The following is a 23,801-nucleotide window of genomic DNA, read 5'->3' on the forward strand; positions in this document are numbered from 1 at the left end:
GCATATGAAGTGACTAGTCCCCTGGAAACACATAGGAAATTCGTGCAAACACTGAGCATCATTGTAAGAATAGCATTTGCATAACATCACCAATGTACACTTATATATCAAAATTTAAATTTTACATTGCTAATCAAATTGAAAGTATGTATATGATGTATGACAGCATTTTATTTATTTAGGCTTGGCAGAAAAGTGAAATATAAATATAAGTGAACCAAAAATAAAACAATGAGAGAGATAATTTATATTTTCAAGATATAAATCTTTTAAGGGATTGTTCAATGTGCCCTAATGCCATCTAGGATTAGCTTGAGCAAAAAGCCCAAGCATTGTCACTCTTGAAACCTTGATGTATAACTACACAAAATTATTAGTATTGGATTGCATTCTTAAGTAGCAATCACTATAAAGTGTTCAAATTAATTATATGTATCATCCCTAAGATTTTCAAGGAAGAACTCCAGCCTCTAGTCAGATGCGATAATTTGCAATAAGAGTAGAGAGAGCTATATCACACATTATGAACATTACTATCAACTAAGTTTGATTATTCAATTGTAACTGCATAGTATAAGCAATTGCACCAATTGCTCCTCTAAAGTCAAAGGAAAAAGCTATTACTCTACTATGAAGATGAACTAAAAGGAATAAAAACAAAAGAAAAAAAATTGAAAAACTATATATATAAAAAAAGAGAAATCTAAACAACATAAAAGTTAAATCTAAACCAAAAGCGTGAAATTCTCCTCATGGACAATCAAAGATGCCCTTCACATCCACTAATGTAAATGAAATATGGAAATGGAATGTAAAATGTGTATATTTGATTAGCCTAAGAAATTTTAACATATATATAAAAGTGAGTGATCCAGATAAAAACGCTAATATGTATCAAAATCTCATTACACTAATAATAATATATTGGACATTATATAAAGAAAGTGTGTGTATGATGTTAAGATTAGTCATGTTAGCATCATTAGAACCACCAAGATAATTAATATTAAACACTAAATTAGTTTAGAAAATCATAGCTGTTAAATTAAGAAATATCCTATAATATACCGAAATATTTTAAGTATATTCCCTACATATATAATTAAGATTCAAATTTCTTAAGAGCCATCCTTCTCACAAAACTTTAACACGCAGGGCATGCAGTTCCTTGTCTCGAGCCTCTGCAAGAGCTTGCAAAGTCTCTTTTGTCCAAGAACACACCCTGTCTCCAAACAAGACTCTCATCAACCCCGACACGAGAACGTAATCCATGGGCACAAATGTGGTCCCCAAGGTAGCGATCGGGAACTTGGTCCAGGTCAGGGACAAAGCATTGTACACGATGGTGCCAACCAGAAGCGACTTGCTGTCGGGAATGCTTCCAGCCATCCGCAGCTTCTTCATCTTCTGCTCAGTATAAGCGAGCCTGTCATTCTGCTCAGCCAGCCATTCTTGCTTCTGGGCCTCACTTGGAGCTTGGTATACACTTCCCGGGTTCTCTTGGCACCACTTCTCCTTGATGCCCTCGAGATACATGTCAAAGCTTTCAGGGTCGATGGCACCCTTCTCGACTTGGACGGAGGCTTTGGGATGCAGCACCGCGCAAGCCCAATCACCATCTGCGAGGATAAGCATATGCACAGGCTTGTACCTGTGAATGTTGAGGTTGGCGATAGCTGCGCGAGAAGCATACTCCGCTAGCTGGTAAAATGCCGACTGTTCCGCCGTCTCTGGATCCCACACGAAGTTCTTTTGCTTGGAATCCGTGATAAGCAGCGTGAACGTCTTGCCGATATCCCGGTACCCGCCAGTCTCAGGAAACCCATGGCCATAGCCACGAAAGTCGACCGCCTGCCAGGGCCCCAAATCGTCACCATCCTCATGAACAAAGTCAATGTAATGTCGACTATTCCCGTCAGAGCTATCAGCTGTGATCCGAGACGATCCAGAAGCATTTTGTAGAGCCGAGGCATCTAGAGCTGCCAAGCCGCTCATAGCTTCGTCACTCGGGACATGATCCCCCTCGCGCTGCTTGAGAAGCTCTGCATCTCCCGCCAGTGGGGCAAGGTGAGTGAAGAGGGGGAAGAAGGACGCAGCTAACTTCCTCTCACTGGATCGGTAGCATCTAGCCGCCTTCTGCATAGCGGGAAGGAGATGCTCCAGAAGAAAGTAGTCGAGAAGCTGCTTGTCTACCCCGTTGACGCGCGTCACCTTACCGCTCGCGTCTTCCTCGCACGGCGCCTCTGTCTCGAACTTGTCCACAGTACCAGCACACACATTCACAACGGGGTTCGAGATTTCGAAATCGGTCCGTGTCATGGAGCTCGCAGTTACCTCAAAGGACGATTTCCGCTTTGCCATCGCTCGTCCCAAACCTAGAAATATCTGCACTGCCACAAGTGGGCCTTCCACATGCGCACTTTTTTCCTTCAAAGTTTTTTTTCTTGTCTCAGTTAAATTTGTTTTATGGTATTTTAATTTTCTTTTTATTAAATTTACTATTTTAATCTGGTATAATTATATAATTAGTTAATATTTATTAATAGGATATTCTTTTAATGGCACTACTTATGTCTTTAAATTATTATACATAAAAACAAATATCGGTGATTGTTTTAACTCCAATTGTATAAACTTAACTTTATAAATAGTAAATCCTCACTTTAAATAATTGTCCAATGCCATAACATCTCCAATTGGTAGATGGGACTAGATAATCATATATATATCTACCAGTCACAACTTAAATGCAAAATGCCTTTAAATTAAAGAAAAAGGTAAGCATTATCACTATCATTGCGATCCTTTTGTTCTTCTCATGCTTGCAAATGCCAAATTTGCACTGGTAGGAGATCAGATAGGTCCCACAGGGGACACACAACAGGCAGAATTTTCTGGGCTCAACAATACATTCCTGGAAGGGAAGAAATTCTTAATAGTGTTAGGCAAGGCACCCAAAATAAAACGTTTACGTACGCGAAGTATCTTCCATCCTATATATAGTGGCATGCTTCTTCCAAGTTTTGAAAAGTCTGTTGTGATCTCCATTCGCTCGATCTGAAATATGTCTCTAAACATCTTAAGCAGCTCCTCTCTAGTCATGATAAACTGGAACTCGTGCTGCTTGGAGTAGATCTGGCCAGTGCTTGGAGCTTGGATAGCACCAAGAAGCCAGTCTGCGAGACAAAACACTCCTCGAGGTAGAAATGCAAAATGTGAGGTGAATTAGCTCTACTTATGACAGTTGTCATCCATGACTCAATCAAACACGTTGGAAAGAGTTCACCTTGTTAGAAGAATCATGCTACAGCCACAATGATTTTCAATCAATTAAGCCTGTCCCAAGGGGATGGTACAACCTAAGTGACGTTCAAGGTTTTTACTGTTTCCAGATGCGACTTAAACTTTCTCTCTAACTAATTTAATATTAGTTTCTATCTTTTCAGACTACTGTCATAAGTAGCCTTCTACGACATCGATCCATTCAAAACAAAAGAATGTGTAAGATAAAAGGAATGATACAAGAGAAACGACGAGGACGATGACGGTTTCTGAGAAATGCGGAGAACATAGAAATTAGAAACAAAACGAGAGGAAGGTAAACATACTTCACATCAAATGTTACAGACACCAGCTACATTTCTTGTTCACGCCAACTCCTTTGTACAAGAGCAATGGAGGTCAAGTACCTGGAGAGGGTTATTCACAAGCACAGTGGATCACTCAAAGGAGCAAGATATGATAAAGAAGCATGGCAGCAATGAGAAGCATGATTTTTTGTTTCGACTTGACAGGAGGACTGGTCGCCTAGGATCCCAGCGTGGCTTTGATGCCGACCCATCCACAAAAACCGGGAGATAAATCCCCCAATGTGAGCGAAGCTGTTGATGTGAGGCAAGATGCCCAAGTTGATGCTGATAATGATGGGATCAACACTGCGATTTGCAAGCCAAAGCAATACAAAGAAAAAATAGAAGCTTGTTTTAGTTGCAATACATCACCACGAAATTAACTTTAAAGCAAAAGGTACCTTAAAGATAAAACGGTCCTGGATGAACAATGCGGGAGGCTAGATATCAACTTACCAAAGCCAAATTCCCTCTCCAGATGAATGACACACGAGCAAACCACATGCAAGAGATTTGCCGCCACCCATGATGTTTTTTCACCACTGCTGTCAAGTCCAATGCCCCCATCTATCAATCTATAAAAGCAACAATTGATCAGAAACAATGAATCATATGATAAAACGATAGAAAAAAGAAGACGACCAACATTTCAGAGGAGGACTGGCCTTGAAAAATTTGAAGATAGCCAGGTGAGGCCGGAAAGCGATCATGAAGGGTCCTCTAGAAATAATGATATCAGTAGGATCCCATTACAAGAGGTACTCAACATATCTACCTCATTTTTGTGGCTCATCCGTCATCTTCATTGTCACCATATAGGTTAGCAATTGCCCCAAGAACTACTTCGATTGCAATCTACTTGAGCGGTGCTTGTCACCTCGCAAACCTCCCCTCCATCGAAAGCTGGATATGTTCATTCGCGTTAGAATGAACATGGGATGCGTTAGAACACTTGGATGATCACATGTTCATTCGCTGGAGTGGATTAGCCCTAGACAACTTGTTTTTTCTTTTGAAAGAAATGCGAAGAGACCAACATCCTCAAGGACACAGTGCAATGACAATGCAGTTGGAGGGAATCAAGCCGGATAGAGTGACTCTGTTAACGGTTGTCGACACCTTGGATCCCTCGGCGTTGGCAGGATCACGCTCGAGAACTGGGACTTGGGGGCCTCACCAGCCTCATGAACGTTGTCATGAGAATGTACTCGAGGTCTGGGAGCTTGGAGGAGGCAGTCCGAGTGTTTGCAGCAGGGATCTAGTTTCCTGGAACACTATCATCGGAGCCTACGTACATTTTACACACTATGATAAAGCTATCAACTTTTTCCAACAATGCAGCTCCAAGGTTTTCTAACGGACAAGATTACGTTGCTAGCAATGCTCAAGGTTTGTTAAATCCAAAGTTCTTTCTCCAAAGCGAACTGATCCATGCTGTTGTAGAGCTTGGCGAGGAGGCAGAGCTAGCCGCTGCAATCATGGGAATGTATGGCAAGTGTGGAAACCTCGGCCACAGTATTTAGCAGCAGCTCCTTCCAGCAAAGTCCGGTGACTTGGAACTCGAGGTTAGCAGCACTTAGTCAAGAGGGACAGTCGACAGAAGCTCTTGGTCTCTACAGCTGTATGCTGCTCCAAGGTGTGATGCCTGACAGAGTTACCTTCCTTGCTCTTCTCGACGTAGAAGCTCGACCGGTCGTACACGGCCATATAATCCAGCGCGGTTACGCTCGAGATTTCGTAGCCACTGCACTGCTCGACACTTACAGCAAGTGCAGGAGGCACGTTGCGTATTTCAGCCTTGGAGAAGCGCTGCCTACTTCATACTCATGCAGCTCCAGGGTGAAGCTCCAAACAAGGTGACAATGGCTTCCGTGCTGACTGCTTGCTCGAAACTGGAACTTGAAGATGATGAACTCAAGAGAGGGATGCGGGTATACCGGTGCTGCGTCGAACTTGGACATGATCGAGAGCTCGTGGTTGGAAATGCCAGCGTCCATGCCAAGCTGGGAAAGGCCTGGACTCGCAACGTTGTCCATCCTGTCGGCCTGTGGTCAAGTCGGAGAAAGCAGAGAATGCCGGTGCCTGTTCCGAGATATGCTGCTGGAGAGCGACTCCAGACCTGACAACTATACCTTCGTCACTATCCTCGGCGTTTGCAAGCAGAGCCGAGAGGATCTAAGCCATGGAAAGCTTCTTCATCAACTTGCCAGGGAGAGTAGCGGCAGCCTGGATCTTCTCGTCGCGACAGCCTTGGTTCACATGTACTCGGAATGTGGAAGCCTCGAGGACACGGCGACTTTCGGCACGATACAGCAGCCTGATGTGGTGTCTTGGAATGCGATGATTTCGGCCTTGTCGCACTATGGCGAAGAGTTTTCGACTTGTTCCAGCGGATGAAATACTCCAAAGTTGTTCCCGACAGCCTCACATTCGTTGCGGTCCTGAATGCATGCACCGCCAACTCGGAGCTCGAGCTTGGCCAACGTGTTCTCTCCGAGGCAGTCCCGGCAGGATTTGGAGCAGAAGTCGCAGCAGCCGGCATCAACATGTTTGGAAAGTGTCGAAGCCGTAGTGGAAACGTTCCTGACGCTATTGCCACACGAAAAAAGCTGGCTTGGAACGGACTGGCCACGGCGTTGGCTCACGGTGCAAGATCTAGCGAAGTGGGCCGAGTGCTCGAGCGCATGGAGCTGTCGGGCATTGATGCGGACTCGGTGACTTTCGTGAGTGTTCTCTCCACTCTGAGTCATGCCGGAGTCGTGGAGGCCCGCTGCTACCGGTTGAGCTCCATGAGCACGGGGCCGGGCTGGATTTCTGGAGGAGGCCGAGGAGATGGTGACCGTCAAACTTAGAAACAGGAGGCTGGAGCTTTCATCATCCCGAAGTAGTGGTGGCAGTGGTGATGACCCTCTCGTTGTTCTGTGGACGAGCTTCCTAGTCCATGGAGACTCGGAGCGTGGGAAGCGAACAGTGGAGAGAATTCTCGCGCGCCAGCCTGAGGACGCTGCAACATACGTCCAACGTTTTTTCTCTGGGAGGAACGTAACTTGCTTGTGTTCTTGGGTAGAACGAAAGGAGGCCTAGTAACACTGGAAGTTAGACATAGTAACTTGTTTCCAAAACTTTTACCTGTGGATCTATATTTCTTTCTCATGCGAATCTGCGCTGTTGCCAGTGACACCCTGCATGTACAGAGAACTCCTGACCCTGCACACACGACGAATTAAGTTTCTTAAATCCGACTACGCTACGTAATTAACTTACCACCACTGTTGAAGATAGCAGCGAAGAGATGCATCGCCACTAAAACCTCGAACTTCCAGAGGCGCTTCTCCATTACCAACACTCTGATCGTGCTGCGCAAAGTCCCCAGGCACTAGAGATGTAGCCGGAGAATCCACTTCTTTGGACAAAAGTGGCTGCCAAACAAAGAAAACAAAGAAGTTTAACGTTTGGAACTCTTATTAGAATGATCAATGGACTTACCCATGGTATTGGAAGAGAGGCTCCACCGTCGAGACAAGCTGGACCTTGCTCGTCCCACACCATTATAAGTAGCCTGCAAAAACAAGTTCAAAACTCCATGGCACAATCTGGTAAGAAAGAGTCGTAGCACCTGAGGAAGGCTTTGATTCGCCTGGGAGAGCGCTGGAAACTTTGCTGAAAACTCCAGCTCCAGAGTATCGTCTCCCGGTGTGCAAACCAAGGTGAGCTCCGCCTCGCCACCCTCGGTGAATGCGCCATGGACGCCTCCTTCCGGCCGAAGCTGCTGCTGCTGCTGCTGCTTCCCCATTGCGAGACTCAAGCCAGATCGATGCTCCACTGCTGTCATGGTCTCGAGCTCGTTTTCGTCGAGAGGAAGATCGCTGCTCGTGAGCTCCGGTATCTCGATGACTATATAGTCACGCGCATCAAATGCGTGATCGCAGCGAGCATCGCAAAGTGAACAGCTATCCGAGTCAGGTGGATGCCACTTGACCACCTCTATCGCCATGATCTCCTTGAAGAAGATTCAGATCCGCCGGCTCATGGCGACCAAGAGGTCACTATCGTAGCATTGATCCGCTGCCACAACCGGTGCCTCAGTATCTCCCTGTGCTTCCTCCACGGACTGGATCTTCGACTCTGGAAAATGTTAGCCCCGAAGTTTCAATCCGTCGACATGAATGAATGGACTTACTGCTCAATGATTGCCCCAGCTCGGGCTTCCGGAGCTCCTGTAGCTCCACCACCTTTTTATCATCCGGCTGTACGAGGCTGCGACACTGCCCCTGCAGTTAACGAGAGAAAAAAAAAGGAAAGGGAGAAACAGAGAATCAAGAGTAAAGACCCATAAAACTCACCTCGACAAGACCATCGATGTTAATAGCGAAGAAAGAGATCTCCTGGGCAGCAGCGAGGGATGTCCGCTTTGCGAGCTTCCACTTCTTGTGGACCAAGAACAGGGCAGCGAAATCCACCGCGATAACAAACGCAAAGAAGAGAAAGAAGAACATCATCTTATCTTTGAGACAAACCAAGCTTAGCGCGAGAGAGAAGAGAGAGAGCGCTTGAAAAGGCCCCCACACACACGACGACGCAGCTAAGTCAAAGAAGAAATCTTTGTCCCAAAGCCCAATCACAGACCGACTTAGAAAATAATATGCTGAGCTGAAAGAAAATACGCAATCAACTATTTGGAGAATGCTGAGCTGCCCTTAAGCCTTTCTTAAAGTAATCACGATTAAGCATCACTAATAAGTGCTCCCGTGCTTACTATGGCGATGGAGCTTCGTACCTGGTGCTTACCATCGCTCCACACCATATATCCCCAAGCGCGGCCTCCTGGCAGCGCTGGAGATGGCTGCGTGATCTTGAAGCTCACCGCGAACTGCTGCTTTTGTCCACTGCCTGAGAATGTGAGCCTCGAGGGCCACACGGAAACTGAAACTCCCGGTGGCGGCCTCACGAACGCCTCGTAAGTTGACGAGCAGTTTGCGACGCTGGTGAGCGTCCTCGTCACGCTCACAAGGCTGTTCGCGTTGAGCCTGGCGATTCCGATCGATGGATAGTTGAAGTTGCTCACCGGTTCCTGGTGGGCGGGACACGAGAAGTTATCCTGGCCTGAGATTTTGCGGACGGTGCTGGTGTTGAACTTGAGGCTGCAGAGCAGCAGGAGATAATCCTGGGGAGCAGCGTCGTAGACCAAGCCGGGGTCCGCTGCTGCGTTGGGATCGACGTGACCCGAGCCAAAGTTGAAGGCACCGGCGACTTGAGAATCATCCGCGAGGATGAGCTGCTCGCGGTTGTCCCGAGATCTTGCTGTTTCGAGGCGATTAAGTCAGTACTATACAAAGAAACAAGAAACTCTCACCGGTAGTGACTATAGCTGACATGATCGCAGCTGGACTCCACTCGGGATACAAAGCTTTGAGCATGGACGCGACGCCAGAGACGTGAGGACAGGCCATGGACGTCCCAGAGGCTACGACGAACTTGAGAGCTCGAGTGCTGTTGTTGGTTATGGGAGATGCTGCCTCGGAAAACGATGCCAGGATGTTTACACCAGGAGCAGTGACGTCCGGCTGCATTTTAGAAATTGATCATGACTTGAGCAAGAAAAAATGGATAGCGACCTTTAGGATGTCGGGGATGAGCATGTTGGGCCCGCGGGACGAGAAGGGAGCCATAGTTGGAGCCGGTTTGATGCCGGTGACAGTAGTGGAAGCTGTGAGAGTTGCAGTCGGCGAGCTACAAAAGCATGTCTAGAACTTTAGCCTTTCAAGAGCATCTCGAGGACGCACCTTGACGCATTCAAGTATGCAAAGATGGCTGCGGCAGCTTCCGAGTTGACGTTGGTTGCTGGAAGGACGTGAAAAGCAGCCTGCGTTTGGCTCCCATCCGACGGGGAATTCGCCAGGATCATCCCGACGCCTCCGGCAAGCTGCACGACTTGTCCTTTGGAGAGTTGGCTCCCCGAGCCGCGCAAGCAAACGACGATCTTCCCTTTGGCCTTCTCCGGATCCAGCGAGCCCGCATTGCACAAGAGGCTGGCGACAAGAAGCAAGCTTGCTTAAGTGGAGATGCAAAAGTTCTTTAGACTTACCTGTCGGAGGCATTGGAGGAGGAAGCCGGGATGGCACCACCGGAGATGAGAGGATACTGGTGAGCTCCATCGTCAAGCTTAAAATCGGACATACTGCTTCCCTTCGAGACACATAAGAGACGCATGAGCAAAAGATGGTATGGTAGCAAAAGAGATTACTCGGAACGTCGAGTTGTCGCCGAGAACAACCGTGGAGCAAAAGTCGCGGTCAGTGCTGCTGGCAGCAACAGTAAGGACCCAAGGTGCTACGTTGACAACGCTTCCGAAAGCTGGCCCCCCGTTTCCAGCCGAGCAAACGACAGCGATTCCCTTCTGGACAGCGTGATATGCACCGATGGATATGGCGTCCTCAAAGAGCTGCGAGAGAGGCTGCGAGCCGCCGAGCGAGAAAGTGAGAATGTCGACGCCATCCTGGATTGCGTCGTCCATCGCAGCGAGAATATCAGCATCGTAGCAGAGAGTACCAGTCGCTTCCTTCTGCCAGCAGACTTTATAGACGGCAAGCCTCGCGAGTGGCGCTCCTCCTTTGGCTGTCCCATTGCCGAGGCCCAGGAAGCTTGCTTGCGGGACGAAGCGGCCTCCAGCTATGGAGGAAGTGTGAGTCCCGTGGCCTTTTTTGTCTCGTGGAGATTTGAAGTCCCCAGTCGAGTTCACGTTGAGAGGACCATTTTCCAGCTCGAAGCCTTTGATGTAGTACCTGGCACCGATCAACTTCCTGAAGAAACCAGCTGTTAGCTCTTTTTTTCTTCGTCATCTTTTGTAAATTAACCTGTTGCAGTGAGATGTGTTGAACGCTGTGCCACTCACACACTTCCCTTTCCATTTGCTTGGCACGGCATCGAAGCTCTCGTCGTTAAAACTTTCTGACTCGGGCCAAATTCCTTCAAGAAAAGAACTTAAATCTCTATAGTCTTCCTCGTTATTGCCATACCTGTGTCAAGAGATCCAATGATCACATCTTTGCCGAAGTTGGATCTGCTCCACAAAGAAGACGCTGGAATCTCACCACCCTGTGACTCTAGTTGCATGAAGTCCCAGCTATGAGTTGTGTGTAGGTAGTTTTCCTTGTTCGGAAAAACGGACAAAACTCCAGGAATTCCTAGCGAGCGGTAGCAGGATTTTAGCTCAGGAGCAAAAAGAGAGAAACGTACTTGAAATGTCGGCAGCTTGCTCCGGGCGTAACTTAGCAGCAAATCCATTGAAGCCATGAGTGTAGCTGTAGAAGATGGCCCTTTGAGCAGCCCGGAGACTGGAATCCAACACAAAGCTTAGGAAATCTTGTCTCGTGTGAAGAAAAAACATTTCACCTCTGGAAGACGGGCCGCAAAATTTCTTGGTGGGAAGCAACAAGCTTCTGTTTGTCTACAGTTTCAGGACTGCTTCCAAGGTATACAATGTAGCTCTGCAAAGGGAAACAAAAAGTTGGAAAAACTATCAAATACTCTCTGTTGTACCTGTGAGGGAGACGCCGAAGATATCTCCAAGCCAAACTCGAAGCTCACTAGAACCAAAACCAGTAAAGTGGCTCTCAAGAGCTCCATGAATCTCCTCTTTCACAACTGAGGTTTCTCGAGAGCTTTTCTCAAGAAAAAACCAGCGCGAGCTTTGCTTCCAAGCGAGGGATGTCATGATTTGCGTCGAGGAGTGATGCGTAATCCAGGAACAGGAGCTACAGGAGTTCTCTGCTGCTGCTGGTTAATGTTCGAGAGGAGGATGTAGGCCGCTACGTTCTTGGGATCCTTTTCCAGTGCCAGAGCCGCGGCCTCCCTCCCAAACTCCACGCTGTTGTGACTTGAGCAAGCTCCAAGGAAGCAGCTCCAGTCCACAACGTCGGCCTCAAAAGGCATGCTTTGGATCAAATCACTGGCATCAGTCAGGTATCCAGCTCGTCCCAGCAGATCGAGAAGACAGCAGTAATGCTGCTTGGTGGCTCTCAATCCAAAGTCTCCAACCATGGACAGGAAATACGATCTTCCATCGCGAACTTTGCCGTGGTGAGTGCAAGCCGCCAGGATCGAAAGGAAGCAAACGTGGTCGATCTTTTGCTCCGCCAGCTTGATCTCGTCAAAGAGTAGCTTCGACTCGTAAAGCTCCCTGTTGTGAGCAAACGCTGCCAGGAGCACGGAGCGGCCAACTAGGTGTTGATGTGGCATCCGACTCAGCAGCTTCTCCGCCACGTCAAGATGCCCGGCCTGGGCAATTGCTCCGAGCATTAGCGCCCACGTCGTAGCGTCCCTCTCCGGCATGGAGTGGAACGTCTGTGTTGCCTGGTCGAGTTGGCGCCACTTGGCATACACACTCAGAACGGTGTTCCAAGCTGGCAGTATTGTCTGCGGCATCTCGTTAAATAACTGGACAGCCTCCTCCAGATGTCCGGACGTGGCATATGCCGTCAACATGGAACTCCACGTCGTCAAGCTCCGCCACTCCATCCTGTCGAATATTCTCTGCGCCTGATCCAAATGCCCAACATTGGCATATGCCGTCAGCAGTGACGTGTACGAGATAACATCGTGCTCTGGCATCGAGTTGAACAGCCGCAGTGCCGCGTTGGGCAAGCAGCTGTGTGCGTGGCACGCCAGCATGGCGTTGAACGAGCTGAGGCTGTGATGTGGCATCGCGTGGAAGAGCCTCTCGGCCTCGTCGGCGCAGTCGGCTGCCACGTTGGCCGCCAGCAGGGCGTTCCACGCCACCACGTTTTGCTCCGGCATCTGATCAAACAGCCTCTTTGCCACGTTGGCGTCACCATGGTGGGCATTTGCAGCAATGAGGAGCGTCCACGCTACCAGGTTGCGCTGGGGCATCCGGTCAAAGATTAACTTTGCTCTTACCAGGTTGTCGTCGTGGCAGTAGCCCCCCAGCATGGACGTCCACGCCACCATGTCCCTGGCGGGCATCTGTTCAAACAGACCCCTCGCTAGAGCAAGAAGCCCATTTTGGGTATATACCGCCAACATTAGCGACCACGCGATAAGATCCCTCTCGGGCATCTCGTCGAAGACGCGCTTCGCCCTAGAGATCTGGCCGTGATGTCCGTACACCTCTAGCAGCGTGGAGAAATAGATCATATCGCGCAGTGGAGCTGTGGCAAAGAGCTCCTCCGCTTGATCCAGATGCCCATTCCGAGCAAATGCCGCGGTCATGGATGTCCAGATGATGAGATTCCTCTCCGGCATTCCATCGAACAGCGCCTTGGCGAGATCAATCTGGCCGTCCTGCGCGAGTGCGTTGATCAACGGGGTGAAGGACAGCAGGCTCCAATACGGCATCGAATCGAAGATTTGCTTGGATAGGCGCGCGTTGCCCGATTGCGCGGACTGGGCGAGGAGCGCATTGCAGGAGATTAGAGTGTCTGGCGGCGCCATCGCGGAGCCCGGGCATCGCAAGAACCCTAGGTCAATCACAGTCGTCGGTTTCAAACGTATCGGGGCCGTTGTTGGACACGCCACGAAGGGACACGAGCGCTTTGGGGCAGCTCTTGCGCGAGCGATGAATTAGGGTTCTTGGTTCTTCTTTCTGGGAGGAGCGGGAGATGATCGAGGCCTGGGGGATTTTGCGGGCAGAATGGGCCTGCTACTGTGGAACAAGCTCGTCGCGACGGTCGCATCGGGGATCGCCGCGGGCGCCGTGTACGTGACCGCCAAGCTCACATTCTCGCTCTTCGTCTGGGGGCTCTACGCAGGCGCGGCATTCCTCTCGGCAAAGCTCCTGTTTGGAAGATTGAGCGGCGGCGGCGGCACTCGGCCTCCATTCTGGTAAAGAATCTCTCGCAAGCGCGACTCTAGGGTTCTCGTAAGCGAAGCGCCAAGATTTCTTGATGGTAAGCTCCGTAAATTTCCTATCCAGTAGCTCCAATCCGATCTTCTTGCAGGATCATCATCCACACTACTACCGAGGACGCGATGGATTGCCGCATTTCACCGCCATGGACTCGCTGGATCTCAATCTCCACCTAGCGCCGCCCCCAGCAGCCGTGCATCCGGCCGCGACGCCGCCATATCCACTGTGGCAGCCATCGCGATCGGAGTTCATAGGCCACGGCATGTTTAACTTCCAGCCTCTGCCGACGCCACAGCCGATCTGGACGAGGTTCTTCCTCGAGTATCCGCCCAGCCCCAGCCCGCCATCGCCAGGGGAGATCGACTTTAGCAACCCGTACCATTACCACGACTACCACCACGAACACCACTCGCCCTTCTGGGGGATGGATTTCTCCGACGTTGACTCTGGGCAGGAGCTCGACCTGGATCTCTCGCCGCTCCTCCACGACCACTTTCTCCGCGAGGAAGACGACGAGCTGGAAGCGGCATTGCTCGAAGGAGAAGAGCAGCACCATCAAGAAGATGGCGATCGAGATCACGAGCAGGATTGGTGGGGTGCCAGGAGCAGCAGCGCTGCTACGACCACCAGATTGAATTCAAGCGGCAGAGCGACACCGGCAGCAGCAGTGGCGGCGGTGGCTGCCACTGAAGCTCCACAGTCATCGTCCTCAAAGTCTCAATATCTCCCGAGGAAGAAGAACAGCGCGTCAGCTTCTTCGCTGGATTTGAATTCCCAGCAGCACCAGCAGCAGCAGCAGGATGAAGATCAAAGCCAGGCCAAGCTACTCTGCGACGATCAAGAGCAACAGCAGCAGCGATCCGGATCCGCCAAGGAGTTCTTCTTCGATTGCAACGTTTGCTTCGATGTGGCGAGCGAGCCGGTGGTGACGAGCTGCGGCCACCTCTTTTGCTGGCCCTGCCTCTACCAGTGGCTCCACGTCCACTCCCACAATGACGAGTGCCCGGTCTGCAAGGGCGCCGTCTCGGACGCTGACGTCATACCCATTTACGGCCGCGGCGGCGACGGCGGCCCCAGCGTGGAGCGATCCTGCCCGTCCGCCAGCATATTCGCGCAGCACATCCCGCCCCGGCCGCGCGCCCGCCGGGCCGACTCGGTCCGGCTGCGCCACCCTGGCACAGACGTGGCGCTGGCGGAGATGCTGAGATGGCGGAGGTTCATGCGCATGTGGCACCAGCACACCAGCCGTCTGATGCTGGAGAGGCGTGGCGCGATCGACGGTGGGGGGCGGCCGGCGATGGTGCCCGCGTCCATGATCGACCAGCTCCATCACCAGTGGCCATACAATGTGGCCAGTACGGAACTAGAGAGGCGGATGTAAGGAGAGAGCCAGGGAATATGCTTCGGGTGGATATGAAACGCCGGTTCCTATTTTGTTTTTTGAATTGGCCGGGATTTGGTGGGAAAACGAGACATAGGGTTCTTAAGAGAGCGAGGAGGAAGGATCGTCCAGGGCGCCCAGCGGTGAGTGCGTTTCTCGATCGGTTCTGGCCTGGAAAGGAGTGATTATGGCTGGCGCTGGCGTCGCGAGGCAGAGCAGGCGGCGGACCAAGCCAGCTGCCGCGGCTGACACGGAGGCGGCGGCGGCGATCGAGGCCCAGCGTGCTGCTGTTGCTGCAGCTACCAATCTTCCTCTTCCTTCATTCAATTTTGCTACCAAGGAGGCGCTCCCGACCAGGACTGTGGCCGCGTCCAGGGCGAAGGCGCTCAAGGAGAAGAATGCCGCTGCCGACGCAGCGGCTCCTGCCGCTAAGAAGAACCTTCAGGGGGAGTTCCAGGATTCTTGCCAGGAGATCCGCAAGAGCTGGGAGTTTTTCTCCGCCGCCAAGGTGTTTCTCCTCCTCTTCGCGGCTGCGGGGATAAGCACCACGCTGTTGAGCCTCCGCGAGAGCGATCAAGGGCAGCTTCTCCCTGAGACGCCCACGGCAGCGAAGGTCTCGGAGGTGGAGGATTTCATGAGGAAGACGAGCAAGTGGTTGCAAGTGCAGCTGGATGTGGTGGACGACAAGATCGGCAAGGAAGTGTCGGGCGTTCGATCGGAGCTGGAGGAGAAGCTGTCGGAGAGGACCCGGGGCTTCGAGAAGGACATTGGAAGCATCAAGGCTCAGGTCCAAAAGGTGGACAACTCGCTCAAGATGCTCTACAGCCAGGAGCTCTTGTCCAGGGAGGAGACTTTGGAGCTCGTCAAGTCGGCCATGGACCAGCGCGCTCGAGAAGGGAGTGACAAGGCCATTAGCCTGGACGACGTGCGCGCAGCCGCGAGAAAGGTGGTGCAGAGTGAACTGGAGACGCATGCCGCGGATGGGATCGGGAGAGTGGATTTTGCTCTGGAAAGTGGTGGAGGAAAGGTGGTTCATCACTCGGACGGCTACTTCCAGGGGCTGCACTGGACCAGGCTGGGGATTCATGTCCTCCCGGGTGTTTTTCGGAGGCACCCGATGGCTGATAGGCTTCTCCGGCCCAGCTTTGGAGAGCCCGGGCAGTGTCTGCCTCTCAAAGGCAGCAATGTGACAGTGGACATCAGGCTGCGGGCTCACATTTTTCCAGAAGCGGTGACATTGGAGCACTTGTCTAAGGTAACGCAAAAGTTGATTTTCTCTTTGTGTTTCTCGGCCTAACAGCTTGCTTTCTCAGAAAGTAGCCTATGACCCAAGAAGTGCACCCAGAGATTTCGAGATCTGTGCTTGGCGTACTGTGAAAGACGACGTTCTCGATGCCAGGAACGTTACTTCTCTTGGGAGGTTCACGTATGATCTCGAAAAAGGAAGCATCCAGACATTCGATCTTTCCGACAAGCCGACATCTTCAGTCAACATGATCCGGTTGCACGTTCTCTCAAACTACGGCAGTCCGACGCACACTTGCTTGTATCGGTTGCGAGTACATGGCACTGAGGACGGAGTTATGGCTTGAGGAAACAGATGGGAGGCGCTTGTACAGTATGGTAGAGTTAGAGGGAGTTGCTATAGGGTTTTGGCAATGGCAGTGAATGCTAGGCAGTCAGCTCCGCCTCCTACATTTCTGGGTGCTGGTGCCAAGACAAGGAAAAAGGTGGGATCACTCTGCTCGTCTTGTTCACCGAGTTTTGGCTCCGAGGATCAGGCTCCTGAGTTTGTGAGAGGCAAGCTTCTTAGTGAACTATCGACTTGGGGCATTGGCGGAGCTGCGCGGCTCTTTGTAGAAGTCCGAAACAGAGAGCAGCTCGTTTCTTCTATAAGGTATGTTGTTTTTTTTTCACTGTCTCTGTCGTAGTTGAGCATTTCCTTCACAGGCACTGCCGCGAGCACAACCTCAAGTTCCTGGCTCTGGGAAAAGGATCCAATTGCCTCTTCGACGATCGCGGATTCGACGGCTGTGTAATCCTCAGTCGCATCAACGACATGCACGAGAATGGCTGTGGACGCTACCGAGTTGGCAGTGGCTATCCTTTCAATCTCCTGGGGATTCACACGTCAAAGCAGGGTTTCGGGGGGCTCGAGTTTGCGTCTGGCATTCCTGGGACTGTAGGCGGGGCAGTGTTTATGAATGCTGGAGCTGATGGCCAGGTATGTCTTTGATCCTTCCATGTTTTCAAGTAAGTAAAACCCGAGCATCAACTTGTTGCGTCTAGGAAACAATAGAAGTCCTCGAGGCGGTGGAGTTCGTCGACACGAACGGACAAACACGCGAGCTGCTGAAGAAACAAGGAGAGCTTGCCTGCAGCTACCGGAAGTCTCCATTCCAGGGAATGCCAGACCTTGGAGCCATTCTCTCCGCCACCTTCCAGCTCCAGCCGTGCCCTCTCTCTCGCGACAGGCAAAGAGACTATCTCGCCAGGTGAGAGCTCAGCCTTCTCCCATCACTTCCATCTAACATCACGACCTTCCGGCAGGAGAAAGCAAACCCAGCCAGTGAACGAGCGAAGCGCAGGGTGTGTGTTTCGAAATCCAGGCAAGGGGTGCCAATCAGCGGGAGCCTTGATAGAGGCCGTGGGGCTCAAAGGGCTGAGGATTGGAGGAGCAAAGGTGTCCGAGCTTCACGCCAACTTCTTGATCAACACGGGCGGCGCCAAAGCCAGCGACGTCTTGTCCCTCATCTCGGTGATCAAGGACCGCGTGAGAGCCGAGAGTGGCATCCAGTTGGAGCAGGAAGTACGTTACATCCCGTACTAGAAGCTCCCTCCTCCACAACCAGGTACACGGGAGAGAGAAAAAGGAAGCTTTCATTCTCAATGTCTAGTGTTTGCTTTTCTTTTTGTTCATGCTTCCTTCTCCTTCCAAGATGTGAGTGTAATCCTCGGCACTTGCATATAGAGATTTTCTCTTTGACCCCGTTGATCCATCTTGTGTCCTGTTCTTCGCGCCCCTTCTGTTCTTGTTCTTCGTCTTGTCCTTCGTATCCTCCATGAAGATCTCATCGAACTCGTCATCATCGGAGCTCTCATCTTCATCGTCGGGTACGTTCTTTGCGCTCTTCTTCTTCTTCTTACTGTTTTTCTTGTCTACAGCCAGAACCTCGGGTAGCTTCTCGTCGTCGTCGGATGAATCATCGTCGTCGTCCTGTAGATCAAACTCTGCACCCTCCGAGTCATTTTCATCGAGCAGTCTATCGATTTCTTCCTCTCCCGAATCCCCTTCGTCGTCTACCAAACCAGCATCACCACCTTCTTCATCTTCATCATCGCCTTCTTCATCATCGCTGCTAAGTTCTTCGTCACTTCCAACCATGTCGTCATCAAAGTCCTCGAGCGCCTTCTTTTTCTTCTTCACGCGTTTGCCCATAGCCTCGGCCTTTGCGCGGTAAAACCTGTGGAAGATCAGATCCGATGGAGCAACGTCGTCTTCCGCCAAGGACGCCAACTTCATGCCCACGGGCGCATTTGAAACAGCCTCCTGGAATCAAAGCTTCATGAGTGAAAAGAAGTAGAAAAAAAAATTGTCACCTTTTTGGTACTGTCAATCCCGATCTTGCGAGCTTTCGGCTTCCTTTCAGCGAAACGATCCAGAAAAGCGGTGAAGGCAAGGTCCTGAATTGGGTCACCAGAGTAAACAACCGCGGCATTTGAGAGAATCGTTTTGGCCATTGTTGAAACGGATGGATGAATGTGTGATGCGAGGATGGCAAGCTCCCACCAACAAGTTTGATCAGCTTTACTGCACAGATCATGATGTGAGAATTTTTTTTTTAAAGAAACCCACACTTACCAGTGGAGTGGATCACGATGTCGAGGATCATAACCTTTCGAGTTACGAGTATATTTCGCAGCTTCGCCCAGCAGCGGACTAGCTTTAGCTGTAGGCATGGCCTGCATTTTCTTCCCAGTTTCTTTTCTGTTGAATTCAGTCTCGCTGTCACCGTCTTCTCCAAGCGCCGCTGCCATTTCAACGTCTACATCGATCTCTGAATCGCTATCGTCACGCAAAGGCTCTTTGCTAGCAGCATCTGGCAGCAACGCAGGCACATCTTGGTTCTCCGGTAGTTCCACGTCCTTGAAGTGTTCGATGTCATCGCCTTGGCTTGAAGGTTCTAAGATAAAGTTCCTGTAAACATTACAAAGCATTAAAAACATGAAAATCTTTGAAACAGAATGAGCATCGCCCACCATAGAATGTGTTTGGCCTTCAACACCTCTGACAAAAGCACCAGAAAAGCGCATCCTAGCTCGGGCGATTGGTGTACAGCTACCTGAAATAGACCCTGAAAACGCCACAAAAAAACTATCTTGAAGATACCTGCATGAGGCGCTTTATAAATCCACAAGTCCGACTCGTGCTTACGTCGGACCTCAGAACCTTAAAAACTAGAGCAAGATACATCTCAATCTGAAACGCCACATATTAAAACATCTCTAGCAACAGTTCCTCGAGGAATCTCACCTTAGAAGATTTTAGAAGCGCAGGCGAAAGCATAACAGAATAAAGAGCACGGTAGAAACGTTCGCTGACGGTTTGATGCTTAGCGAGAATCTGATGCAAAAGGAGAAGAGCTTGCACTGCGACATTAAAATTTGTAGAGTGTGCCTAAACAAAAGGATTAATACGCCATTTAGATCGACAAGAAAATCCTTACCAGAAGGAACAAGGACGGCGTGTGTTCCTCGATAATGTTTTCAGCGCTGTCCTCGGTTACGAATCGAAAAGCCTTGTTTACTCCCTACAGTACACAGTAGAAAAGGTACAAGGATGCCGTGAGCAAGACTTACTGTCAAAAGTGACGATATTAATCGCGAATCGAGAGCTGAAGCTTCGCTGTTGGAATTATCTTCATTTGTAGCGCCCTCAGACTGCTTTCGTGGTTTCTTTTGCGGATTTGTATCTTTCTTCATTCCACGACTGGTGATGGTCTAAGCATTCAAAATTGATCCTTTCAAGAAGAAACAGACAGCCAAGCATACCTTAAACATTACAAAATAAATGTCGATCAGCTGTTTCGCAAGATTTGGGCCTTCGCCTTTATAGCTTAGTCGTAATTGGTTCATGAACACGGACTAGGAAATAGGACAGATTAGTAACATTTTGCAATTTGAAAACGAAAAGAGCAAACAAGTAAATTACAGCATAGTAAATTGCGCGCATTCCAAGATTTGGCCGAAACATAAATGCCTCCACTTCGTTCAACACTACTTTCTGCAACAAAAGTATGAGCCACTAGCTCAAATGAATCTGAGGTATCAGTTACCGTCATATTGGGATGTTCTTTCAAAAGGCACGACAGAAAATAACCAGCATTGGAGGCAGCCTTTCTCTCAGGATCACCAAGCTGCCCATAACGAGCGTAAACAATGCAGTGAAATAACTGTAAGTAATACCTTGTTAACGACAGCTGAGAGCAGCTTCTTTTCTTGTTCCGGCTTCGCCTTCAAGAGTTCGTACAGAGTCTATGGAAACTATTCTTAAGCGGGAAAATGTAGAATTTCATCGAACGAGTACCTTCACTGTTTTCAGCTTAAGGTAGACAAGCGCATCTTTGGTTCCCTCTATAACAGCATTCACGAACTTCTCGTACCTGAATAAAAAAAATCGGTCAGTGAGCAAGCAGGGCAACAGATGAAAAATCACAGAACACCTCTCTTTAATGCAATCCTCCCAAAACCACCACAAAAGGAGAATTGCACCTTCTTTGGTTTCAGGCAAAGTCGCGAGAGGTTGCCGAGCAAAATATGTTAGTTTCCGATCTGGCAACAAGCTGACGCCTGGTTAAGTTAAAATCTCAAGAGGAAAACAATCAAACTTGGAAGCTACCTCATGATAAACAATTCTTTCAACACGTCTAGCCCGGATAAGGCGTGTCGTTTGCCTCCCTTCGAGGTAACCATTGCTGAAAAAGAAGCGTTACCACAAACCTAAGACACACACTCGAACCAATACTTACCGAGAAGCGAGTCCAGCGTCTGAAGATTTGCCACAGGATTTTCCTGGATCAAGATAGTCATGGCAGCAACTTTGTCTCCAGAAGTTCCCGACCTGCGAGCGGATTGGATCATCCTCATGTCACTGCTGTTCCGCCTTGATCTCTCGAACTCCACCGCAACCAGCTGGAGCAATGCCTCGGCCTCCTTGCGTTTCAGCTGGACAAAACCATCAGCCACCTCTTTCTCCGGTTCCACGAACTGGATAGCCGACGAAATCCCCGCGGCAGTCTCGTACCATTTCTCGCCACTTCCGGCCCAGCGCGAAAGCGAGTGAACGACATCCTTCCCAAACCTGACCTTGGCTACGCTCACATTTACTTTCTTCGCCTCGTTCTTCCAGTCCTCGGCCCTTGGCTTCGGTGGAGGCCATTTCCTAGCTTGAGAGCCCGCATTTCTACCATCTCTTCTACTGTTACCTCCGGTTTCCTTCTTCTTCCTGGGGATCCTCTGGGATTTCTCTGCCTTGTCGGGATTTCTGGCGGTGCCGCGCTTCAGAGGCCCCTTCTTCCGGAAATCCGCATCATTGAAGCCCACCTGCGACGAGGCGAGCCCCAAATTCGCAGCGAACGAGGCGACATCGGCTTTCAGCTCCTCGTCAGTCATTCCTTAAACCCTAGTCTATAAACCCTAAAACAAGGAATATACTATTTCTTAAAGGACCAGCGGGGCTAAAATCATATTCTTCTAGGGCTAAGTCGGCCATTTTTATTTTTATTGGACTGCGTGTGTGTGGGCACTCTTCTCTCTCTCGCGCGCGCCAAGCTTCGCTCGTCTCAAAGATGGTGTTCTTCTTCCTCTTCTTTGCGGTGGTTATCGTGGTGGATTTTTCTGCCCTTTTCTTGGTCCACAAGGAGTGGAAGCTCGCCAAGAGGACATCCCTCGCTGCAGCCCAGGAAATCTCTTCAATCGCTATTGACATCGACGCTCTTGTTGAGGTGAGTTTAAGGGTCTTTCTCTCTTGAATCTTGATTCTCTGTTTCCCTCTTTCCTTTTTTTTGTTCTTGCTCGTTAACCTCTTTTCTGCGCAGGGGGCCGCCCGAGCTGCAGCTCATTCTCCGTGATGACGAAAAGGTGGTGGAGCTACAGGAACTCGCCCAAAGCTCGGGCAACCTTGGGCATGGAAGTCACCTCAATTGATTAAAACTTTGGCCTGACATTTTGGAAGATCATATAGATCCACAGGTAAAAGTTTCGAAAACAAGTTACAATGTCTGACTTCCCGTGTTACTCTTTAGGACACGAGCAAGTTACGTTCCTCCCAGAGAAGCAATGTTGGACAAGACTACGTACGTTGCAGCATCCTCGGGCTGGCGCGCGAGAATTCTCTCCACTGCTCGCTTCCCACGCTCCGAGTCTCCATGGATCCCGCACGCAGCTAGGAAGCTCGTCCAGAGAACGACGAGAGGGTCATCACCACTGCCACCACTACTTCGGGATGATGAAAGCTCCTGCCTCCTGTTTCTAAGTTTGACGGCCACCATCTCCTCGGCCTCGTCCAGCAATCCAGCCCGGCCGAGCACGTCGATCACGCAGCAGTAGTGTGTAGCCGATGGAGTAAGGCCGTGATCCGTGCTCATGGAGCTCAACTGGTAGCAGCAGGCCTCCACGAATCCGGCATGACTCAGTGTGGAGAGAACGCTCACGAAAGTCACCAAGTCCGGATCAATGCCCGATAGCCGCATGCACTCGAGCACTCGGATCACTTCGCTCGGCCTTGCGCCGTGGGCCAACGCCGTGGCCAGTCCGTTCCAAGCCAGCAAGCTTTTCTCGTGTGGCACTAGCGTCAGGAACGTTTCCACTGCGGCTTCCAGCTTTCCACACTTTCCAAACAGGTTGATGCCGGCTGCTGCGACTTCTGCTCCAAATCCTGCCCGGACTGCCTCGGAGAAAACACGTTGGCCAAGCTCGAGCTCCGAGTTGGCGGTGCATGCATTCAGGACCGCAACGAATGTGAGGCTGTCGGGAGCAACTTTGGAGTCTTTCATCCGCTGGAACAAGTCGAAAACTCTCTGGAACTCGCCATAGTGCGACAGGGCCGAGATCATCGCATTCCAAGACACCACATCAGGCTGCTGTATCGTGCCGAAAGTCGTCGCCGCGTCCTCGAGGCTTCCACATTCCGAGTACATGTGAACCAAGGCTGTTGCGACGATAAGATCCAGGCTGCCGCTGCTCTCCCTGGCAAGTTGATGAAGAATCCTTCCATGAGTTAGATCCTCTCGGCTCTGCTTGCAAACGCCTAGGATGGTGATGAAGGTATAGTTGTCAGGTCTGGAGTCGCTCTCCAGCAGCATATGTCGAAACAGGCACCGGCATTCCCTGCTTTCTCCGACTTGAGCACAGGCCGACAGGATGGAGTTCCAGCTGACAACGTTGCGAGTCCACATCCTAGAGAAGATCTCACGGGCCTCCCTCAAGTTTCCCAGTTTGGCATGCACGCTCAGAGCGGCATTTCCAACCACGAGCTCTCGATCTTGTCCAAGTTCGACGCAGCACCGGTATACCCGCATCACGCTCTTGAGTTCATCAGCTTCAAGTTCCACTTTCGAGCAAGCAGTCAGCACGGCAGCCATTGTCACCTTGTTTGGAGCTTCACCCTGGAGCTGCATGAGTTGGAAATACAGCAGCGCTTCTCCAAAGAAACCGTGCTGCCCGTAGGCGGAGACCATGGCAGTCCAGCAAACAACGTTGCGGTCTCCAAGGCTGAGTGTTTCAAATACGCAACGTGCCTCCTCCAGCCTTCCGCACTTGCTGTAAGTGTCGAGCAGTGCAGTGGCTACGAACGTATCTCGAGCGTAACCACGCTGGATTATATGGCCGTGTAGTCCCTCCACAACCGGTCGAGCTTCTAAAGTGG

General features: G+C 50.4%; 8 protein-coding genes across 8 annotated transcripts in view; 4 read left to right on the plus strand and 4 right to left on the minus strand.

Moving 5' to 3' along the window:
* Positions 1–5,534: 5,534 nt before the first annotated feature.
* LOC112341824 (pentatricopeptide repeat-containing protein At2g29760, chloroplastic-like) lies at positions 5,535–6,026 on the plus strand. Its single transcript, XM_024662625.1, has one exon. The coding sequence runs from the start codon at positions 5,535–5,537 to the stop codon at positions 6,024–6,026; it is 492 nt and encodes a 163-aa protein (XP_024518393.1).
* Positions 6,027–8,302: 2,276 nt separating this feature from the next.
* Positions 8,303–11,265, minus strand: LOC9661412 (subtilisin-like protease SBT5.3). Its single transcript, XM_002988805.2, has 11 exons — positions 11,169–11,265; positions 11,022–11,116; positions 10,866–10,963; positions 10,646–10,813; positions 10,484–10,595; positions 9,874–10,429; positions 9,715–9,815; positions 9,413–9,658; positions 9,245–9,359; positions 8,983–9,193; positions 8,303–8,930 (listed from the first exon to the last, which is right to left on the minus strand). The coding sequence occupies exons 1-11, from the start codon at positions 11,253–11,255 to the stop codon at positions 8,353–8,355; spliced, it is 2,367 nt and encodes a 788-aa protein (XP_002988851.2). The 5' UTR covers positions 11,256–11,265; the 3' UTR covers positions 8,303–8,352.
* Positions 11,266–11,339: 74 nt separating this feature from the next.
* On the minus strand, positions 11,340–13,079 carry LOC112341825 (pentatricopeptide repeat-containing protein At4g02750-like). The gene has a single exon (XM_024662627.1). The coding sequence runs from the start codon at positions 13,077–13,079 to the stop codon at positions 11,340–11,342; it is 1,740 nt and encodes a 579-aa protein (XP_024518395.1).
* A 135-nt stretch (positions 13,080–13,214) lies between these two features.
* On the plus strand, positions 13,215–14,934 carry LOC112341819. The gene is made up of 2 exons (XM_024662604.1): positions 13,215–13,534; positions 13,586–14,934. Exons 1-2 carry the CDS (start codon positions 13,532–13,534, stop codon positions 14,873–14,875), a joined length of 1,293 nt encoding a protein of 430 aa, XP_024518372.1. The 5' UTR covers positions 13,215–13,531; the 3' UTR covers positions 14,876–14,934.
* An 82-nt stretch (positions 14,935–15,016) lies between these two features.
* Positions 15,017–16,486, plus strand: LOC9661413 (SUN domain-containing protein 1). Its single transcript, XM_002988741.2, has 2 exons — positions 15,017–16,130; positions 16,189–16,486. The coding sequence occupies exons 1-2, from the start codon at positions 15,063–15,065 to the stop codon at positions 16,465–16,467; spliced, it is 1,347 nt and encodes a 448-aa protein (XP_002988787.2). The 5' UTR covers positions 15,017–15,062; the 3' UTR covers positions 16,468–16,486.
* On the plus strand, positions 16,446–17,872 carry LOC9660845 (UDP-N-acetylenolpyruvoylglucosamine reductase). The gene is made up of 4 exons (XM_002988742.2): positions 16,446–16,772; positions 16,826–17,099; positions 17,165–17,370; positions 17,426–17,872. Exons 1-4 carry the CDS (start codon positions 16,534–16,536, stop codon positions 17,703–17,705), a joined length of 999 nt encoding a protein of 332 aa, XP_002988788.1. The 5' UTR covers positions 16,446–16,533; the 3' UTR covers positions 17,706–17,872.
* Positions 17,740–21,547, minus strand: LOC9661200 (CCAAT/enhancer-binding protein zeta). Its single transcript, XM_024662628.1, has 16 exons — positions 20,905–21,547; positions 20,775–20,850; positions 20,599–20,718; positions 20,463–20,538; positions 20,342–20,410; positions 20,212–20,292; positions 20,088–20,159; positions 19,928–20,020; positions 19,736–19,876; positions 19,603–19,686; positions 19,410–19,553; positions 19,266–19,355; positions 19,136–19,218; positions 18,738–19,073; positions 18,476–18,686; positions 17,740–18,425 (listed from the first exon to the last, which is right to left on the minus strand). The coding sequence occupies exons 1-16, from the start codon at positions 21,545–21,547 to the stop codon at positions 17,769–17,771; spliced, it is 2,976 nt and encodes a 991-aa protein (XP_024518396.1). The 3' UTR covers positions 17,740–17,768.
* A 644-nt stretch (positions 21,548–22,191) lies between these two features.
* Positions 22,192–23,801, minus strand: part of LOC9661414 (pentatricopeptide repeat-containing protein At4g33170) — a 1,967-nt gene continuing 357 nt past the window's right edge. The window contains exon 2 of the mRNA XM_024662629.1: positions 22,192–23,748. Coding sequence (XP_024518397.1) covers positions 22,192–23,748 — 1,557 coding nt within the window. The remainder of the gene's footprint in view (positions 23,749–23,801) is intronic.

The sequence above is a fragment of the Selaginella moellendorffii genome, unplaced genomic scaffold (genome assembly GCF_000143415.4).
Source record: "Selaginella moellendorffii unplaced genomic scaffold, v1.0 SELMOscaffold_91, whole genome shotgun sequence".
NCBI classification, from domain to species: Eukaryota; Viridiplantae; Streptophyta; class Lycopodiopsida; order Selaginellales; family Selaginellaceae; genus Selaginella; species Selaginella moellendorffii.

What these genes read in the sequence shown, in the direction of transcription:
- LOC9661413 (XM_002988741.2), top strand. Translation starts at nt 15,063, where the DNA reads ATGGCTGGCGCTGGCGTCGCGAGGCAGAGCAGGCGGCGGACCAAGCCA. An exon ending in CATTGGAGCACTTGTCTAAG is followed by an intron (nt 16,131 to 16,188) that starts GTAACGCAAAAG and finishes TTGCTTTCTCAG; the next exon opens with AAAGTAGCCTATGACCCAAG.
- LOC9660845 (XM_002988742.2), top strand. Translation starts at nt 16,534, where the DNA reads ATGGCAGTGAATGCTAGGCAGTCAGCTCCGCCTCCTACATTTCTGGGT. An exon ending in CAGCTCGTTTCTTCTATAAG is followed by an intron (nt 16,773 to 16,825) that starts GTATGTTGTTTT and finishes TTTCCTTCACAG; the next exon opens with GCACTGCCGCGAGCACAACC. An exon ending in ATGCTGGAGCTGATGGCCAG is followed by an intron (nt 17,100 to 17,164) that starts GTATGTCTTTGA and finishes TGTTGCGTCTAG; the next exon opens with GAAACAATAGAAGTCCTCGA.
- LOC112341824 (XM_024662625.1), top strand. Translation starts at nt 5,535, where the DNA reads ATGATGAACTCAAGAGAGGGATGCGGGTATACCGGTGCTGCGTCGAAC.
- LOC9661412 (XM_002988805.2), bottom strand. Translation starts at nt 11,255, where the DNA reads ATGGAGCTCTTGAGAGCCACTTTACTGGTTTTGGTTCTAGTGAGCTTC. An exon ending in TTGCGGCCCGTCTTCCAGAG is followed by an intron (nt 10,964 to 11,021) that starts GTGAAATGTTTT and finishes GTTGGATTCCAG; the next exon opens with TCTCCGGGCTGCTCAAAGGG. An exon ending in GTCAGCTATAGTCACTACCG is followed by an intron (nt 8,931 to 8,982) that starts GTGAGAGTTTCT and finishes GCCTCGAAACAG; the next exon opens with CAAGATCTCGGGACAACCGC.
- LOC9661200 (XM_024662628.1), bottom strand. Translation starts at nt 21,547, where the DNA reads ATGACTGACGAGGAGCTGAAAGCCGATGTCGCCTCGTTCGCTGCGAAT. An exon ending in CGCCGTCCTTGTTCCTTCTG is followed by an intron (nt 19,554 to 19,602) that starts GTAAGGATTTTC and finishes CCTTTTGTTTAG; the next exon opens with GCACACTCTACAAATTTTAA. An exon ending in CATCGTGATCCACTCCACTG is followed by an intron (nt 18,687 to 18,737) that starts GTAAGTGTGGGT and finishes TGATCTGTGCAG; the next exon opens with TAAAGCTGATCAAACTTGTT.
- LOC112341825 (XM_024662627.1), bottom strand. Translation starts at nt 13,079, where the DNA reads ATGGCGCCGCCAGACACTCTAATCTCCTGCAATGCGCTCCTCGCCCAG.